Source organism: Oryzias latipes, chromosome 8, assembly GCF_002234675.1.
Source record: "Oryzias latipes chromosome 8, ASM223467v1".
In the NCBI taxonomy this organism is placed as follows: Eukaryota; Metazoa; Chordata; class Actinopteri; order Beloniformes; family Adrianichthyidae; genus Oryzias; species Oryzias latipes.
In genome coordinates this window covers 17,926,459-17,945,759 of record NC_019866.2, presented here as the reverse complement: position 1 = coordinate 17,945,759, position 19,301 = coordinate 17,926,459, and the positions used below count along the sequence as shown (strand labels likewise).

The 19,301-nt window shown below is 39.3% G+C and overlaps 2 protein-coding genes across 3 annotated transcripts; one reads left to right on the top strand and one right to left on the bottom strand.

Annotated features, from left to right (window-relative positions):
* Positions 1–360: 360 nt before the first annotated feature.
* On the bottom strand, positions 361–9,526 carry drg2 (developmentally regulated GTP binding protein 2). 2 transcript variants are annotated; one of them, XM_020705423.1, is made up of 14 exons: positions 9,413–9,526; positions 8,797–8,888; positions 6,547–6,707; positions 5,325–5,414; positions 5,185–5,245; positions 3,791–3,881; positions 3,622–3,694; positions 3,347–3,437; positions 3,123–3,220; positions 2,545–2,621; positions 2,376–2,464; positions 2,229–2,287; positions 2,090–2,143; positions 361–650 (listed from the first exon to the last, which is right to left on the bottom strand). In XM_020705423.1, exons 2-14 carry the CDS (start codon positions 8,858–8,860, stop codon positions 564–566), a joined length of 1,095 nt encoding a protein of 364 aa, XP_020561082.1. In that variant the 5' UTR covers positions 8,861–8,888; positions 9,413–9,526; the 3' UTR covers positions 361–563. The 2 variants fall into 2 exon arrangements, with proteins under 2 accessions (XP_020561082.1, XP_004071808.1); XM_004071760.4 differs by lacking the exon at positions 9,413–9,526 and adding an exon at positions 9,097–9,185.
* Positions 9,184–10,268, top strand: gfer (growth factor, augmenter of liver regeneration). Its single transcript, XM_004071759.3, has 3 exons — positions 9,184–9,523; positions 9,656–9,867; positions 9,941–10,268. Exons 1-3 carry the CDS (start codon positions 9,371–9,373, stop codon positions 10,101–10,103), a joined length of 528 nt encoding a protein of 175 aa, XP_004071807.1. The 5' UTR covers positions 9,184–9,370; the 3' UTR covers positions 10,104–10,268.
* The last annotated feature ends 9,033 nt before the right edge of the window (positions 10,269–19,301 follow it).

The following is a 19,301-nucleotide window of genomic DNA, read 5'->3' as shown; positions in this document are numbered from 1 at the left end:
GCCATGGTCTTTTGGCGTAAGCAGAGACAGTTCTTTCATGTTTCAATTTAAAAAAAAGTCCCAATTTCCACTTGTTCCTCGTATTCAGCCAATCACAATCAAGCATTTGTACACAATTCTTAGAAAGTCCTGGGGGCCGCAGATTATTAGTTTATGACATGAGCTCATGGTCCAGTGAAAATTATTACTCGGGCCAAATGCAGCCTGCAGCCCAGACTTTGGACATTACTGGTCTACAGTCTGCAGAAGGCTTCAATTTCTGCATATTTCCTTTTCAGTGTCTTTTAAATAAAATAAAAAACATCATGCGTACACATGTATTTCACATTAGACTACAAAAAAACACATAAAATCAACAACTTTTATGTTTTATGATTTTTATTTTCTCATTTCCTCAGCCTTCGGTATCTTTAAACATAAAATGCATCTGTAGTTCACCGTTTCTGTTAAGACTTTATAAACAAAATAAGGATGTCGACTATTTTCCTTTCATGCATTTCTACTGTACAGATCATTTTTCTCCCCTCCTCCGTGGATTTTTCAGTCCTGTCTTGCTTTTTCTTTTACTTCTTGACGATCTGGATGACGTCCTCATGCTCCATGATGTGTGTTAGCCCCACCCTCTGTGGACTGTACTTAGTACTGGTTCCCTGAAAATGCAGTTTCAAAGAGTTGAAGAGCTTTGTTGGTAACCAGACAGATGTGACCAACCAAATACCTACTGAGTAACAGTAATTTCAGCTTCACAAATTGAATAAACCACCCTGATGTAGCTAAGATTTGAGGACAAATATTTTTAGAAATAGATGTAGTAGGTAATCACTTTGGCAGTACAATTGAAAAAGATTAAGAACACACTGAAAGAAGCACTCTAATGAAAATGGTTTTTGGTGTTTATTTTTACTTGTTCTTTTGATATTTTTTGATGATTTGAGGACATGTATAAAGAAAATTGAGCTTAGAATTGCATTTCTAATTATTTTTTCAAATTGTTGTGAATCGGGAGCAGATAAAAAAATTGTGTTGAAATAGATTGTTTTGGCTACATAGCGAATACACTGGGCGGCCTCAAGCTGCTGTTCTGCTCCATTCTGATGCATCCATAGTAGACAACTGGATCCATGTATGTCTTTGTTTTCCTCATCTGAACTGGATCGCTCCAATATTGCTCGCCATTTTTGTTTCACCACTAAAGATAAGTTGGGGATGTGAGGGTCTCTAAAGTAGTGGGAGAGAATGTAGAAAACTCTAAGTCATAGTTGATGGGAAGGGGGGTGGGGTCCGTGCCAACAGTGTCGTCCACAACTTAGAGGTGACTTTTAATGAACTCCTGCCACTCTGCAATTTCAAAATCTGCTATTTCCACTGGTCCCTGAATCGCTATAACAAAAGTTTGTGCCCCTGCATGGAGAAACGGCATCAGCTGACTCAGAAGTGGCCGGACTGATACGCTGAGGAAGATCATCGCAGAGAATAATTATCATCCAGATAAATGAATGATGAAACCGGCCTCTTCTGGAAGAAGCAACACTCAAAACACGCTGCTGCCGGACTGACGTGTCGTGCCCGACGCTCAAATCGTGCAGCAGGACCTCTCGCACCTAACTGATGAAGCACGGGCTCCTGGTTCTAAGGCACAGAGTGACAGAGTGACTCTCCAAACGTGCATTATAAAGCACGCTACAGAACAGTCAAATGCTCTGAATAAAAAAAAAAACTTTATGTTGAGCAATATTTCAACGTTCTTCAATCAATATTTACAAAGTATCAGAAATGTTTCAAAAGGATCGGTGATGGACATTCTTCGGCTGCGGGAGTTAGTCGGGTGGTTCTCCATACTAGCAGATTCTGCGGTTGTTAGGGACCAGAGACACTCACGAATACAGGGAGGATACTATAAAGTCTTTTGCCTCATTGCTAATTCTGCAGTGTAACGCAGCTCAAAACAAGAACTTTAGGCTAAAGTTGCAGTGTTGAAAAAAAATGTGCAGGAATTTCTTAAATTTGAGTTAACTTGATAAAATCGCAACATCACAAAATTCTGGAGTGACTGACTATAATAAGTTTACAATAATATTGGCTTACTTACCCACACAAGGGCGTATTTGAACTGGCTTGCTAAGGTTCTGTGGATACTGTGGCACTATAGTTGGAGAAAACATACAAACATGTTTCTGTACAGCACCGTTGGAAAGATTCTGGAGGTTTTTTTTCAATTTTTAACTTACTACATGTTCAACTGTTGCTCCTCTTCTCATGATGATGGCATCATTGAAGTCTGGACGCTCTGAAGTACAAGGGAATGTAGTTAAATGCACACATCCCATTCAACATGACAGCAAACTAAACAAATTGGAAAAAAATAAATAAAATACCTCCTCTTTTCTTTGTATAAATGCAAATAAGTGCCAGGTATTCCCACAACATCTCCAAGAGGTAGTCCAGATTTAACTTCATGCCACAGCTGGATAATAAAAGTGGAAAAAGACATTTATTTTAAACAAAAAAGGAGGATGGTGACTGCTTCCATCCAGGACTGCTGACCTGATGACAACACTGTTAGGCTGGCGTGCCAGGCGGTCCACCTCCTCAATGGAGATTTGGTCCACCTTATTGTACACCTGAAGGCAAAACAGGTATAAGGGCCATCTGTCAAACATTTTCTGTTATTAGGTTTTTATTCAACTATATTTTAAATCTGATTTTTTTTTTGTTTTGATTATGTTTAGCTTTTCCTGTACAGCGATTTGTTCAACTTTTAATTATGTTAAAGCACTTTATAAATAAATATGATGATGATTAACATGAAGAGACTTGAAAAAAGCTCATTTTTAATGTTTAGGTTGCAGGTTATGGAGAATAAAGAAAATAATATTCTAATGATATTGTCATAACATCATAGGTTCTAATCTTGACTCTGACTCATCTTCTGGGAAAAACAATCCTGCCTTTTAGCCATACTGGGTATCAATTACTTACACTGAATAAAATCACAAAGATTTTTGGATATCACCTAAGTTTTCTACAAATGTTTTAGTTTATCAATTCCTTCGGTGTCTTTAATGACCTGACATGTAAAAATTTGATTAAAAAATACTTTTTTAATATAACTGTTAACATACATAGAGACAAGGCATATAAACTCTGTTCCCCACGATGACGTCGATGAAATCGTCGGGCGAGCAGTCCTCCCTGAACAGCACCTCTGCGTTAAAGATTTCTGGGTGGCATGTTAAAGATTAATCTTAAAAGAGTTGGACTGTTGTGAAGACATTGAGTCCACAACCCTGAGAAGTGAGGCGTGCATCGTGGTGAAACGGGGCTTTACAGCCAAAAAGAAGGATACTGTATTCATGAAGAATGAGCTGAACAAGCTTCTCTGAGCATTGAGTCAGAGGGACTGTGGAGTTGTAGGACAGACCACCACCTTTCTTGGGCTGCAAGGAGAGAAAAACATCACTTCAACAAATAATGATGAAAAATACTTCTATTTAAAGACCCACTCTGATTAAAATGGTATGGAATTTAATACTTGGAAATATGGTCTAAAATGTAAAAAAGAATTCAAGTATTGTATATAAATGAGCAATGACTTTCATTTGATCTGCAACGGAAACAAACCTTGAAATAAATGTTTGGTTTCCTTCTGTTGAGTCGGATCCCCACAGACTCCAGCTCTTTTTCTAAAAGTTCTCTTAAATAAAATAGAAAAAGAATAAAATGTTTATTTTAGTTCTACTGCCCCCACCCACCTACAGAAAGCATGTCCAACTTCTACACTCCCACCAACCTTTGAACATCTCCTTTGGTGGCGTCCAGCATCATGATGACAACATCCGCTGTTCTGGCAACAGCGATGACCTGCCGACCTCTACCCTTTCCTAAAAAAATATATGACACAGCTCACCAAACCAACAAGCAACGGGCTGTAAAATAAAAGACTGTGACAAGAGAAAGGGATTCTCTACATCATGAAGGGCCAAACACTTTAGCGGTGATCATCAGCAAAGATTACTTCCAACCAGAGAGCACAGAGGTCCAAGGTTTATGCAAAGGGGGCCAGATTTAGTGAGGTAAAACTGTCTTGAACTATTTTTATAAGATTGAATGCAAATGAACAGTTAAAGAAATTTTTTATTGCAGTGCATTTCCATTTTTTCCCATGGAACACAAACACATTTAAATACATTTGAACCAAAAGGCCGGAATTTCATATTTCAAGACTAGAAATAAAATTACAAAAAAGTCTGTCTGGAAAAAAATAATCGATCAACAACAAATCTGAGTTCATATGAAATGTTTTGCTCACTATTAAATGCCCACTGTAAATTTGTGGCTTCTCTTCCGTGAAAGGTGCTATATAAATCAAATTCACTTACAAACAGCCATGTTCTTTTGGCAGATTAGGCAGACACAGTTGTTTCGTGTTTCAATCAAAAAATGCCAATTTCCACAAGTCCTGGAAGCAGCAGCCCTCGTTTTCATAATCAAGCAATCGTACAAGCAGTTCTTAGAAAGTATGGGGGGGCTGCAGAAACTTGAGTTCATGACATGAGCTCGCGGGCCGGACTTTGGACATGCCTAACTTAGAGCGAGTTTTCAGCAGCTGAAAGACAGGCAGACCCAAGCGTCTGACCTCTACTTTTTAGGAGCAAGAAAAACCTGGAGCGGAACTCTGAAAGACGGATCAGATTGACTCCCTGGCATAGACCATATTTAGAGGACTGCTGCCGGGTGTAGCAGCAAAATGAAGAATGGTTTTTCTGACAAATAGAATGACAGTTATAACTGTTTATTTCTCAATAGATAGGATTTTGGCTTCCTCGATCCAGTGGGGTACTTCCTATTTGAAACGCGAGGGAGGAGGTGGTCAGTCTGTCCATCGTATTTACAGTCAATACTTCAGAACCAATTGGTTACAAAAGCTATGAAAAGTTTAATAAACTACAGAACAATGATATTTTTCGGTCAATTTCTTTCTTTTAAATCCAACAAAAACTACAATTCCCACAACCCCACCGCTTCACATTGTCACTTAAATTTCTGCGTGTACTCTAAAAATGTTTGTAGTTTGTTCTTAACTGAAAACAAAATTCCACTTTAAACATATTTAGTAAATTCCTAAAATCCTCACAAGTGGGGTTTTTGTTCATACGAAATTAGAACTATTTCATCAAATCCTACCTTGAGCAGCTCCTTCAATGATTCCGGGGAGATCCAACAGTTGGATGTTGGCCCCTTTGTACTGAAAAGTGAGAAAAGTTTAGTGTAAAAGACAAATGAGTCCAGAAAAATCTAAATGAAAGGGCTGGGAAGCGACGTGCCTCTATGACCCCGGGGATGCAGGTGAGGGTGGTGAACTCGTAGGATGCCGCTTCACTGGCTGTTGAAGTCATCAGACTGAGGAAGGTGGACTGCAGGGCCACAACACAGAACTCAATCAAAGCAGGTGTTTCATAAGGACGAGGCCTCATCAGAAAAGCAACAAGTTCAATAAAACAAAGAGTTTCCAAAACTCAGAACATCTCCCTGTCCGAGCAACATTAGAACAGAACAATTTATGTAAGATCTTTTGTTTCTCTATTCTGCACGATCATGTTTGGAGTAGTGGTTTACAACTGCGGTGAGATTAAAAATGTACATTCAATCTGGGATTGTTCCCATGATGTATGGAAGCAAAAACGACTTTACAGCAACCTACAGGTTGTTCATGCAAGACTTTTTTAGGATATAATGTGGATGATGAAAATTAAAAGCTTGTTTTCCCAAACAGGTGGTCTGTGACAAAAGTGGAAAGACTAGTGAGGAAAATTTGAAACGTACAGAGTTGGATTTGCGATAATAAATTCGCCTAAGGGAAACACGACAATTTCAAAAAAACTTGCACTTATCAAAAAAAGTTTTTTGGGCTTGTAGAAGGTGGTTTTTGAGAAGTATCAAAAATGACTCCTTTTGCAAAACTGCAATGGAAACACTTTCAAATTAAATGAGTCACATGACCAACAACTGGGAGGCAATGCACTTCTTGGTAGGAACTGGCTGCCTTGGGCACTGCACAGCGGCCAGAGGTCCCACAGCACCACGTCATCAAAAGTTGAGCGTTTCATGCGGAATTGTTAGATCTACAGCTCCTCTGTAAAATCCCCAACCATGATTTTCCAACATCGCTTCATACATATCCGCTCCCACGTGTAAGGAGCTCCATGGCCTGAATATGACGCACGCTAGTCAGAAATTTGAATGTATCTGCTGTAAATCAAAGTATTGTTCACATCTGTCGCAGTGTTTTTTAATGACTTATTGTGAGTTGGTTTGTGTTAATCTGCATAATTATGATTTAATGGAAACGGTGTAATTGCAAAATTGTGTTATTTCAATAATTCTAAAATTTAAATAAGGTTTTGCACATATGTGTAATGGAAACACAGCTATTGTTTTAATTTCTATTAGGGGGAAAAAAGCAAACAACACGTTTGAAATCCTGCTGCTTTTAAAAAGAAAAAAAACTCACCTTCTTTGGAGTTTGCAAATGGAACATTGACTCACCTTACCGACAGAAGGGAAACCGATAAGAGCAACTCGGGCATCTCCTGATTTCATCACATCAAAGCCCTCGCCTTTGACCCCCGCTGACTTGGAGGGTTCCAGAAGCTGAGCTCTGTATTTAGCTAGTTTGGCCTTCAGCAAACCTAGATGGTACTCGGTCGCTAGAGGGGGGAGAAATGAATTCAGTTTGTGGAAAACTGTTAGTGTAATTTTGAGATTTGTGATTGAACATTTTCACACCATGGACGACCAATTCTGATGGATTCGAAAAGTAATGAAAATGAGTCTTGTTTATTATAATCAGGGGTGATCTAAAACCCTGGCTGCTGTTTCACTGACAAGCATCAACTACATTTACTTCAAAAGGTCAAAAAACAGATTATTTGTGAGGTCATGCTATACTGTATGGCGAGGACAGCTCCTATTTGTCAACTGAGTCGTGTCCATAATGTGAAAAATTGTTTTTCCAAAAGAACATCTCTGCTTTAAAAAGAAGGTTCTTTAGTTATTGAAACTGGAACACATGTTTCCACACTCCCAAAACACATGTGCTCTATCAATGTGAACTATCCCCACCTTTTAAGCTTTTTATTGGCAAAATATACCTGCTTCAGGTCATTAGCACCAGATAGGTCAGAGATTTCTGAAAAACCAGCAAGAGTTTGACCCTCTAGATCGCAACAATTCGAACATAAGAAAGTTGAAACTTACTTCAAAAACACCAAATACTAAATAAAATTCAATTTTTTCATCATAATGCCAGATACATTCATACTAGGTAAATATTTTACAATGTTTTTTTACATTTCACTTTGCATTAAATATCAAATGTACATAAACCATAATTAAGCAGGTTGATTGAACACATACCAGGATTTTAAAAAGTTGTGTTTTTTTTGTAAATTTTTCAGAATTATACTAAAACAAATGCTTGATAACGTAAAGTGGGGTAAAAAAAAGTATTCACTCAGCCACCAATTGTGCAACTTCTCACTAAAAGAGATGACAGTGGCCTGTAATTTTCATCATAGGTTTACCTTAACAATGAGAGACAAAATGAGGAAAGGCCTCTCATCTTTTTAAGTGGGAGAACCTGCACAATTATTGACTGATTGAATACTTTTTTTGCCCCACTGTAACTTGTAAATATTTGCCTGAAATAAAATGTCATAGGCCTGAAGTTAGAATAGTAGATTATGATATAATTTAAGTAAATCTCTCATTTGATCTGTTGGGACAGGGCTCTGCAATCACATTTTTCCCCTCCATACTGGCTCTTTGGCTGAAGGAAAATAAAATAATATTAATTTGTAAAAGTAAGTGTTACTAAATTAAAACAGATTTAATTTATATCAGTTCAATTTGTGAATTAATGGCTGAGGTGACTACACGGTGGTGCAGTGGTTGGCACTCTCGAATCAGTGAAAGGCCCGCGTTTGAATCCCAGCTCGTACCTTTCTGTACGGAGTTTGCATAATCTCCCCGTGTATGAGTGGGTTTTCTCTTTGAGCAGCTCTTCTACACCGCACGAAAACAACAAGAAGCAGCTTGTGTTAAATGCTGAATTCTCAGTCAGCCTTGCAGTTTTTGTTGTTATGAGACATGTACTACTTAGTCTTTGCTTGGGATGGGTACCGAGTCGAAACTCTGTGACACATTGCTGCCAGTACCGTATAAAAACGCGGATTGTGGTGCCTTGTAAGTGGGCTCCAGACGAGAACAAGGGAGACGTAAATTATATTGTGATGTATTTTGTATTGGGAGAGGTGTATTGTGCATCGTAACGCCAGACTCTTGCTAATATAATATACACCCCTACTAGACATATGTATACACGTCAATGGCAAACTGAGTAACTTTAGTAAATACATACCCATTTTATCATATTTATAACTTACATGAGACTAAAAAGGTGAGTAATAATGTAACAATCCCTTTTCTAGTCATTAATAGCACTTGGAATTTTTTTTTCTTTAAAGGCAGTTTGTTTACTCATTTTATATGAAGATTATTCCTTTATTGTGTGACATTGATATTTAAATGTAACACATATAGTGTAAGATTATAACTACAAGTATTTTTTGCTTCTAAAACCAAACTTATTTCTCTCTAGTTTTCAAGACTGAGCATTGAAGTTCCTCAAAAGCAGCAGATTGTTGTAGCAACTTGCCAGTACACCCCAGAAAGAGCCTCAAAAATGCGCAGCTGGCTCAGTTTTCTAATGTAGCTACGTGACAACTCTTTTTTTACCTTTGTTTTTCTGTGTCCGAGAAATTTCTTTCTCGATTTCTGCAATTTTTTCCAGAATACCCATGTTGTTGTTCAGGTCGGCTGCGGTTTCTCTGTCAAAACAGAAGAAATAAATGACAACAAAAACGTGTCGCCACTTCTGGTTAGCTGTGTTAGCAAACCAAACTAAAATAAACAGAAGTTGAAAAAAATTATATGACAAAATCTACAGACATTTGAAGGCTTGTATGAGCATTTTTAAAAGGCACAAACAGTGGTAAATATTAACCTATAAACGATAAGGGGAAAAAAGGTACTAACAGAGGAGAGACTGCTGCACGCAAGTAAAACCGGCCGACCGGAAAACGGTCCTGCGCTCTAAAAAGTCCGGAAGAAACAAAAGATCTTGCGAAACTTTCACACCTACGTAGCTACCTTAGTCGACACCGTCTGTTCAATGACAGAAATGTCACCAAATTACAATTAGTCTTTGTGTTGACCTAATTCAAAATTCTGGCAACTATATATTCCAGATAAGTATAAAAACAGCGGTCCGGTGAGGATTGGAAGTTAGGTAATTATTCACGGAGCGAAGATGGCTGCGCCACCTGACAGCCGTCAACCTTCAGTTCCCAACCTTAAAGAGCAGGAGCAGAGCCGGGATGGGAAAAAGAAGCCATGTAGAACCTGTACGGACTTTAAATCGTGGATGAAGCAGCAGAAACAGCAGTCCGTGGCTTTACATCATGTGAGTCAAAATTGCTAAAACTTTATTGATAAAACAAATAGTCCATTGGGCTGACCCAGTTGTTCGTTGTTTTCAAAATGGTGTTACTGTGTAATACTTTAGGCGAATCCTGTATGTATCTGTGTCCTGCAGGAAAGCCAGGCTGCAGAAGTGGAGCACCAAGACCCACAGTGTCCCCTGGACAGGGAAGAGTTGGGGCGAAACTCTTGGTCCTTGTTGCACACGATGGCGGCATATTACCCTGATCAACCATCATCGACTCAACAGCAGGAAATGAAACAGTTCATCAACCTCTTCTCCCATTTTTATCCCTGTGAAGATTGTGCAGAAGACCTCAGAAATAGGTAGATACCTTAAATGTTTATCCCAATTATTTTTAGTTGAATACTCAATAAATTTACAATATCTTCTCTGCAGATTGAAAACCAATCAGCCGGAGACCAGCAACCGCAGCACACTCTCCCAGTGGCTCTGTCATCTTCACAACGACGTGAACGCACGTCTGGGAAAGCCAGAGTTTGACTGCTCGCGCGTGGATGAGCGATGGAAGGATGGCTGGAAAGATGGCTCCTGCGACTGAATGAGCTGAAGGATTCAGGGATGCAGCTGCTATGAAGGAAAAAAAACAACTCCGGACCGCAAACCTCCTCAGTAGCTTTTGTGTTTGTGAATCATGTGACTATTTGCTTTGTGTTTAGATGGCATAATTATTGTTGCTTTCAAATAAAAGCCTGGACAAAAAGAATGGAGTCCTTTTTTGATTAAAAACCCATCCATCTGATGTAGCCAGAATTATCTTTTAAGGAAATCCAGTTTGTAGATTGACTTAATTTGTGATCAGTGGTAAAAAAGAGGTTGGGCCAAAATAACACAGTATTCTAAATGTAACATTTACTTCTTATGAAAATTATTTTGTTTGTTCTCCTAAACATGTACTTATCTAAATGAAATCAGGCTGCCATTGAAGTGCAGACTTAACATAAAAATGTGAAAAACTAAAGCATTTTTAAAACAATACCTTCATTTCATGGGCTCGTAAGTAATTGACTTCCATGCTATTGCATGGGCAGGTGTGGGCAATTCCCTTGTCATGTCATTATGAGTGAAGCAGATAAAAGGCCTGGAGTTGATTGGAGGACTCGTGCTTGCATTTTAGATTATGCTGTGAACAGACAACATGTGGTCAAAGGAGCTCTCAATGCAGGTGAAATGAGCCATCATTAAGCTGAGAAAACAGAAAAAAAACCATGTCATAAATTGCTACAGTATCAGGAGTGGCAAAATCAACAGTGTGGTACATCCTGAGAAAGAAAGAAAGCACTGGTGAACTCAGCAACGGAGCTGCGCGGGCTGAAAAGCTTGGAATAAACTTGTGATAAAATGCAGCTAATCCAAGAAAGGACCTTAGCTGCTTTCTTGTCTGTGGTAAAGGACAGGATTCAATCGCCTGGACTTTGTTGGCTTGCGGTTTGGTCAACCCACCTCCAATAGTGTAACCAAGGTACTCTGTTTCATTCCGGGCAAAAGCACACTTTGTTGGATTGATAGTTAACCCCGCAGCATGCAGGCACTCCAGAACATTCTTCAGATGTCTCAGATCTTGCTCCCAGGTGGCACTGTAAACAACAATATCATCAAGATATGCACAAGCACAGTCCTTTAAGCCACCAAGTACCTGATCCATGAGTCACTGAAAAGTTGCAGGGGCACCGTGCAACCCAAACAGAAGAACTGTAAATTGAAAGAAGCCCCAGGGTGTCCGAAAAGCAGTCAGTTCCTAGGACCGCTCTGTAAGGGGAACCTGCCAATAACCTTTACAAAGGTCAAAATTTGTTAAAAAAAATGTGCCTTTCCTAGACACTCAATGAGTGTCAATTCTGGGGGTAGGATAGGAACCAAATTTTGACACAGAATTTAGAAATCGAAAATCTATGCAAAATCTGATGGTCCCATCCCTCCTAGGTACCAACACAACCAGGTGACACCACTCGCTTTTCGAAGGCTTGACAATCCCGAGAGACTGCATGTGATCCACCTCTTCCTTTAGCGCAGTGTTTTTCAACCTTTTTTGAGCCACGGCACACTTAAACCTTGACAAAAATCCCGCGGCATACCAGCATCCACAGCCCCCCCCCCGCAATCTCACGTGGATTTTTGTGATAATTGTGGCAGAAAAAGCAGGAAGTTGCGCTGTTTTTTCTAAGAGATGAAATAAAAGTTCAATTAGAAAATTTAGAAACTGTTTGTTGTGGTTTCAAGGCGTTTCACAAGGACGACTCATTGTGCGCTGTCCCAATGCATCATTGACATCAAAGACTCGCGTCTCTGAGCTTCATTGTTTTGTTCATTTGTTCCACGGTCTGACACCAGACTCTGTGGAAAGCTACACCGCCAAAGACGAGCTTTAGCTGGTACTTTTGTTAGAACTGAGCGACTTTATCAGCAAAATTAAGAACAAGGAAGTGAAGACTTTAACCACTTCTGATTGGTCAGACTGATGACATGTGATTAAGCCTTCAAGAATGATTGGCGGAGACAGTTAAAGGGGCGGGACTTTTCCGTAAACTGCTATAGCTGCAGGTAAATCGCGGTACAGTCATTCTTATCAAAATGTTTCTAATAGAATTAAATAAACACAAAGAAAAAGTAATTTTAAGATCTTTTATGTTCCTAACTACTCAGTGTTTTATCAGGGGCTGTTTGGATGAACAAAGAGCTGAGATCCTGGAGACGAAAAATGTTGTTAGATCAGTTAATGAGGGTAATTTCCCACTGGTTGAAAAACACTGCTTTAGCGGACCCAGGAGATGCTCTGGTACTCTGACTCATTTGTCTTACTGTAGCGTACTCCTTCAGCACAATGTCATGGTGCACCTAACTGAAATCTTTGTTTTCCCTTTTCCTTTGTACAGGAAAACAAGATTTCAGTTAGGTGGGGTTTTGTTTGTTATTTTGGCCTTGGTTCACCCTGAAACCTTTTTGTTTCACTTTTAGTTATTGGTGGTTGTTTATTTATTTGTAAATAAATTTGTTATACTTTTGCATGGATTTGTTTGGTCTTTGTGTTCCATTCAATTTGGTAGCCAAAACCCTTACCTTTTATGATATGTCGCCTCTGTGCCCCTAGACTCGGAAGGGGGCGTAACACCCACTTCTGGAGTTGCTTCAACGGACGGATCAAGCACAGTGCGTTAAATTTCTTTTGCCTTTTCTGACTACATGTTTTGCGAGACTTCCCGGGTTTTGTCTCAACCTCGGCATCATTGAAAGGTAAAGCACAGAGAAGTAGCAGATTCTTGTTTGGATTTTTAGCTTCGGCTCTTGTAACCGCAACAGCACTTTCTCTAGCGTCCATCAGGTCATAAAGAACTGGCCGGTCATGACCCAAAACAACTGGAAAGGGAAGTTCATCAACAACTCCAACTTTCAGCAGATATATCTGTCCTTGGATTTCCAAATAGAGGTAAGCAGTAGGATAACATTTTTATCACCATGTACACAGCAGATGGAAACTGTCTCTTGAGTGGAAATAAGGTTGATTGGTTCATGTTGTCGATGAATTAAAGTCTGTGTACTGCCAGTGTCAATCAGTGCGTTCAAACATTTCCCATTGACTTTAACAGTGGTCATTTTAATAGACTGGTTAGCTTGACTTTCCAAAGCATGGCTCTGATACGGAACAAAACACATGAGTGAGCTTAGCTGAACTTTTTCGGCAAAGGGGTTTAATACATCCTTCCTGCCCACACAAATAGCAGATTGGTTGTTTATTGGATGATTTTCCTGGTTTACTCATCTGACCGTCACACACAGGCACTCTAGGTGCTCCTGGAGCCATTCTGTGGTGGTGTTGTGGGGCTGTTGGCCTGCGTGAGTCTTTTATACCCTTCCATTGTAGTTTGCTCCACGGTACATTTTTCTTGCGAGCAGCCACAAACACCTCTGCCAGAGTTGCGGCTTCAGCTGCTGATTTAGGCCCATGCTCTTTTATCCAGACCTGAAGCTCAGGAGACATCATTCTTAAGTATTGTTCCATGATAATTATCTGGCCAATCTCTTTTGCTGTTTTACCTCTGGGTTGAATCCATTTATCATAGAGTTCCTTGAGACGGGCATAGAGCTCCTTGGGACTTTCGTCAGGGCCCACTTCCAGGGAACAAAATCTCTGTCGGTAAGACTCTGGACTGATGTCATATTTGTGCAAGATTGCAGTTTTTACCTTTTCATAGTTCATAGAATCATCAACATCCATGTTAACATGGGCAGTTCTAGCCTTACCGGTGAGCAGTGGGATGAGGCGGAAAACCCAGTCTGACTCCACCTACTTGCATGCTGTTGCTATGCGTACAAAAGTTATTAGGAAATGTTCAATGTCATAATTTTCTGTCAGTTTTTCCAACCTGGGATCCATAGAGAAGCAAGGGTGAGTAGTTACTTGCTGTGCCCCTGCTGGCTGACGTATGACCTGTGGCAGCTGATCATCTGAGCCACACTCCTCTGTTGGATCAGAAGCTGATGACGTGTAATCAGGAACAGGTGACGTCCGGGCCTGCACCTCCATCTGCAAAAGCTGGAACTGATGCTGCAGGCCTTTAAGCCTGTGTTCCTGCTGCTTTGCTTCCTCCTGGAGTCTCATTTCTCTGGCTTCCTGTTCTCCCATGAAGGCCTGGAGAATACTAGTGAGATGTTGCAATGTTGGCTCTTCACCCTCAGAACCTGTACACTAGGGGAAACTTAAAAAGACTACAATAAAATACAGCAAACAAACTAAACTGAAGTCCATCCTGTGGTAAATTAACATGAATATAAGGCCTCTGCTGACTGGCATGCATTCTTGTGTGAGGCCTGACTTGATGGTTCCAGCAGCAGATGGCAGTAGCAGCAACAATGGTTCTCTCAGCACTGGTAACTCAAAGCATAACAGCAAATTCATGAAAAAAATTATAGTAAAGTAAAATGAAACATGTTTTTATATTTTATGTCAAACCTGTGTTTGTGTTATGTTTGAAAAAATAAATCTAAAAGTATATGCAAAAACATAAAGTGAACAGATATATGTAGGGTGTGATGCAGGAGGTTACTGCTCTGATGGGGTGGCAGCGTAGGCAGCCATCACAGGATACACTGCAAGTTGCAAGCCAACCATGAGCCTCAAGAATAAGAAGCCTAGATTGGACTTTGCTAAAAAAAAAAGAAGCATCTAAAAAAGCCAACACAGTTCTGGAAAAACATTCTTTGGACAGATGAAACCAAAATCAACCTCTACCAGAATGATGGCAAGAGAAAAGTATGGAGAAGGCGTGGAGAAGCTCATGATCCAAAGCACACTACATCATCAGTAAAACACGGTGGACGCAGTGTGATGGCCTGGGCGTGCATGGCTGCTAATGGCACTGGGACACTAGTGTTTATTAATGACTTGACACAGGACAGAAGCAGCCGAATGAATTCGGAGGTGTTCAGAGACATACTGTATGCATAGATCCAGGTGAATGCAGCCAAACTGATTTGGCAGCGTTTCATAATACAGATGGACAACGACCCAAAACATACAGCCAAAGAAACTCAGAAGTTTATTTATTCCACAGAAGTGAAATATTCTTGAATGGCCAAGTCTGTTACCTGATCTTAACCCAATTGAGCATTCATTTCACTTGTTGAAGACTAAACTTCAGACAGAAAGGCCCACAAACAAACAGCAACTGAAAGCTGCTGCAGTAAAGGCCTGGCAGAGCATTCAGAAGGACAAAACCCAGCATCTAGTGATGTCCATGAGTTCAAGACTTCAGGCTGTCATTGCCAACCAAGGGTTTCAACCAAATATTAGTGATGACCATTTTGTTTTCAGTTACTTCTTTTGTCCAATTACTCATGAGCCCATGAAATGAAGGGATGTGTTTAAAAAGTGCTTTAGTTTTTCACATTTTTATGCAATCTTTTTGTTCAACCCATAAAATAAAAGCTTAAAGTCTGCACTTCAATGGCATCTGAGTTGTTTTATTTAAAATTCACTGTGGTAATGTACAGAAACAAAATTAGAAAGAATGTGTCTCTGTCCAAATATTTATGGACTGTATATTTTTTTCAAGCTTATGAAAAATATGTGTACAATTGTATGTTTTTCACGCAACTTTGTCCTATTTTAGATTTGATAAATCTTCAACTTAGTTTTGACGATAATATTGAAACAGCAGACCTTTAGTATTGAGAATAACACTGTTTTTGGTGATTGTCTGTTTTGTTAAGTATTTTTTTAGTCTGCATTTAAAGTTTACATTTGTTCTGACTTTAAAAAAAGAAAAGAAAAAATGTATGTATAAGAAACACTGTTATAACTGTAAAATGTAACTAATTTATGTTCAATATTTTGTAAAATAATTAAATGCTATAACACTAAATGAACACAAAATACGAACAATGCTATTTTTCTAAGCCTGTCTGTCTTTTTATGGCACTTTGATAAAATTGTATCCAATGAACTCAATATAACTTGTTGTTAGACTGTTATTAAGTGATTATCTGAGGGACTGTCATTTTGCCCACCCAAAATAAATAAAGAAAAGAAAAATTAAATGAAATTAAATTGAGTTCCATCTTTAACCACAACACTCCCCAGCTGGCAGGTCAGATAGTGTGTAGATCTCTTCATCTCTCCTCCAGGCTCCCAGTTTATTCTTCCCCCTCCAGAGCCAAAAAATAATTTTTTTGATGCTTCAACTAAACTGTGAACTTTTGTTCTTCTTGGATCCGCTGCTCAGTCACACTTTTGTCTGGAGAGACCTCAAAAAGGATGAGGGTAACTGCCATCCAATTCCATTTGTAAAAAAAAAACACATTTTTTCTGATCAAGTACACCAGATTTTTTTCTACTTCTTTTGGGCATGATCTGTTTTTTTTCAACCAGAGAACTGTAAGTCAGGATGCTTCTTTATCTCTCAGCAGATGAGGGACAACCTGATTTTTGGAATGAAAACAGCAGCTGTTTCAGGAAAGTTAAATGATCAAAATTCCCCACTGAAGTAGGTATTGTGTGATGTCACCCCAGAGTGCTTCACTTTGCCCTTCTTTATCCAACAATGCTTACAGAATGTCGTCTGGTTGTATTTACCGTGGATCAATGTTTGACCACTGTCAGAATCTATTCCAGTGTGCAGATTTTCTTCCAACTTGTGCAAAGAGTGTTGAGGGATTTTTGCACAGCTTTAGCAGAAACGAAATATGAAAATTAAACTACTAATAGTGGGAGTTTCAACCTGATTCATACATCTGACACAGCGATTAAATGTTTTTGTTTTGTTTGTTTTTTAAATTTTTTGTGAATGAGTACTGTTGCACTGGTAGAAAAGCATGATAACAAGTTTTTTTTTTTTTAAATTAAATCCAGTAGGATAAACCAAAAGGAAACTTTAGAATAAAATGCAACAACTTGTTTTTTCATTTTGATTTATTTTGAATTAATAATGTAAAAAATGAACATTAAACACGGGAGTACAAAAATGAATGACAATGTGCAAATTTCAAAAATGCTTTGGATGAAAATCAACTACTTATTATCAGCTGATCTTCCTCAAAGTCAGCAAAGTCCCGCCTTGCCTGCCCATGTGTAGAAGTGTTTTGGGCAAGACACTGAACCCTACATTGCCTGTGGTGGATGAAGGATGGCGCCAGTGTTTGTTTTTTATTTGATTAAGATCAGGTGACTGTGGAGGCCATTTGAGTACATGACTCATTGTCATGTTCAAGAAACCTGTCTGAGATGATTCCAGCTACATGACATGGCATGTTATCCTGCTGGAAGTAGCCATGAGAAGATGGTACACTTTGGTCGTAAAGGGATGGACATGGTCAGCAACAGTACTAGGTAGGCTGTGCTGTTGTACTCATGCTCAATTGGTAGTAAGGGGCCCAAAGTTTCCCAAGAAAATATTCCTCACACCATTACATCATCACCACTAGCCTGAACTGTTGATACAGGATGGATTCATTCATTCATTTTCTTCTGTTTGTTCCCTTTCGGGGTCATGGGGCTGTCGGACCCTATCCCGGCAACTTATGGGCGAAGGCAGGGGACACCCTGAACAGGTCGCCAGTCTGTCGCAGGGTGATACAGGATGGATTCATGCTTTAATGTTGTTGATGCCAAATTTTGACTCTACCATCCAAATGTTGCAGCAGAAACGCGGGCTCATCGGACCAGGCAATTGTTTTTAATATCTTCTATTGTTCAAATTTGGTAAATCGGTGAGAATTGTAGCCTCAGTCTCCTGTTCTTAACAGACAGGAATGGCACCCGGTGTGGTCTTCTGCTGCTGTAGCGCATCTGCCTCAATGTTGGTTGTGTTGTGCGTTCAGAGACGCTCTTCTGGATACCTTGGTTGTAACCATTAGTTCAGGGCTGGGTTGATAACATCGATTAATTGGTCTGAATCAATCCGTGCTAAATAAATCAATAATCGATCAATAAAAGTAGAGATTAATATTTTATGCCTTTCTTTTTCCGGTGACCTATAATGTAAAACAGCAGGAAGGCCTACGTCCGCTAGCTTGATGCTAACATATAATGGAAGTTCCCATAGGACGGTAATTGCTAACGCTCGTTCGACCTAAACATACATTGCTGACTAAATGAACAGCTTCATACCCTCTCAGGCATGAATTTTTTAAACTCTTTAAGGAAACTTTTTATTAAAATAAACATTTCTGGTCTAAAGCAAAGTTTTTTGCTCAAATCTTCTTAAATAAAGTGTAATGCTGTATGGAGCATAACACCAAGCTACCAAACTGAAACGCCGTCCAGGGAGAGGCCGAGCATTTATTTTGTAATATGAGCCAGTTTAGAGCCTTTACAATGTTGGTGAGAAAGCACATTTTTGTTGGAGCTTCTCTTTTTGAGAAATCATGTAACACTGTTTGGTTTTAATAATCCTCAATGGTTTAAGATTTCACAAATAAATTTTACGAAAAATCGAACTGAATCGAGTAGATTGAAAGAATTATGAATGGAATCGAATCGACTCTGGAAATTATTGGTGATACCTTGCCCTAGAGTATTTATTTGAATTACTGTTGTCTGTCTTTCAACTGGACCTGTCAGGCTATTCTCCTTATACTTCTGGGATCAACAAGGCATATCAACCCACAGAGAACTGTGGGTTCTGCATATTTTCTCTTTTTCTGACCCTTTGCTGGAAACCCTGTTTGTGGGTGAAATTTTCAGTAGATCAGCAGTTTCTGAAAGACTCAGGCTAACCCACCTGCCACCAATAACCATGCCACGTTCAAAGTCACTTCAATCCCCTTTCTTCCCTAATCTGATGCTCAGTTTGGACTACAGCAGATGGTCTTGACCATGTCTAGATGCCTGATTGTATTGAGTTGCTGCCACGTGATTGGCTGGTAAGAAATCTGTGTTAAAGAGCAGTTGGACAGGTGTGCTTAAGTGGCCATAAGATCATAATTATATTATATCGTTTTTTTCCCTGATCAAATATAAGGCAATGAAACTCAAGATCAAAGTGAACACGTGAATTGCAATAATGATAGACCAAGTAAACACAATCAGACTTCACCTGGCTTCATTCCCTTCAAATGCGTGAATGCATTATTATTCTGTCAATAATAATGAGAATGATGATAATAATAATGATGAGGATGCTGATGATAATAATATACCCTCCACAAAATCTATTTGGATCACACATTCATTCTATTTGTTTTTTCCCTCCCGCAACTTCTATGCAGCAATCATCTTCCGCGGGCTTATCCCAGCAGCGTGAAG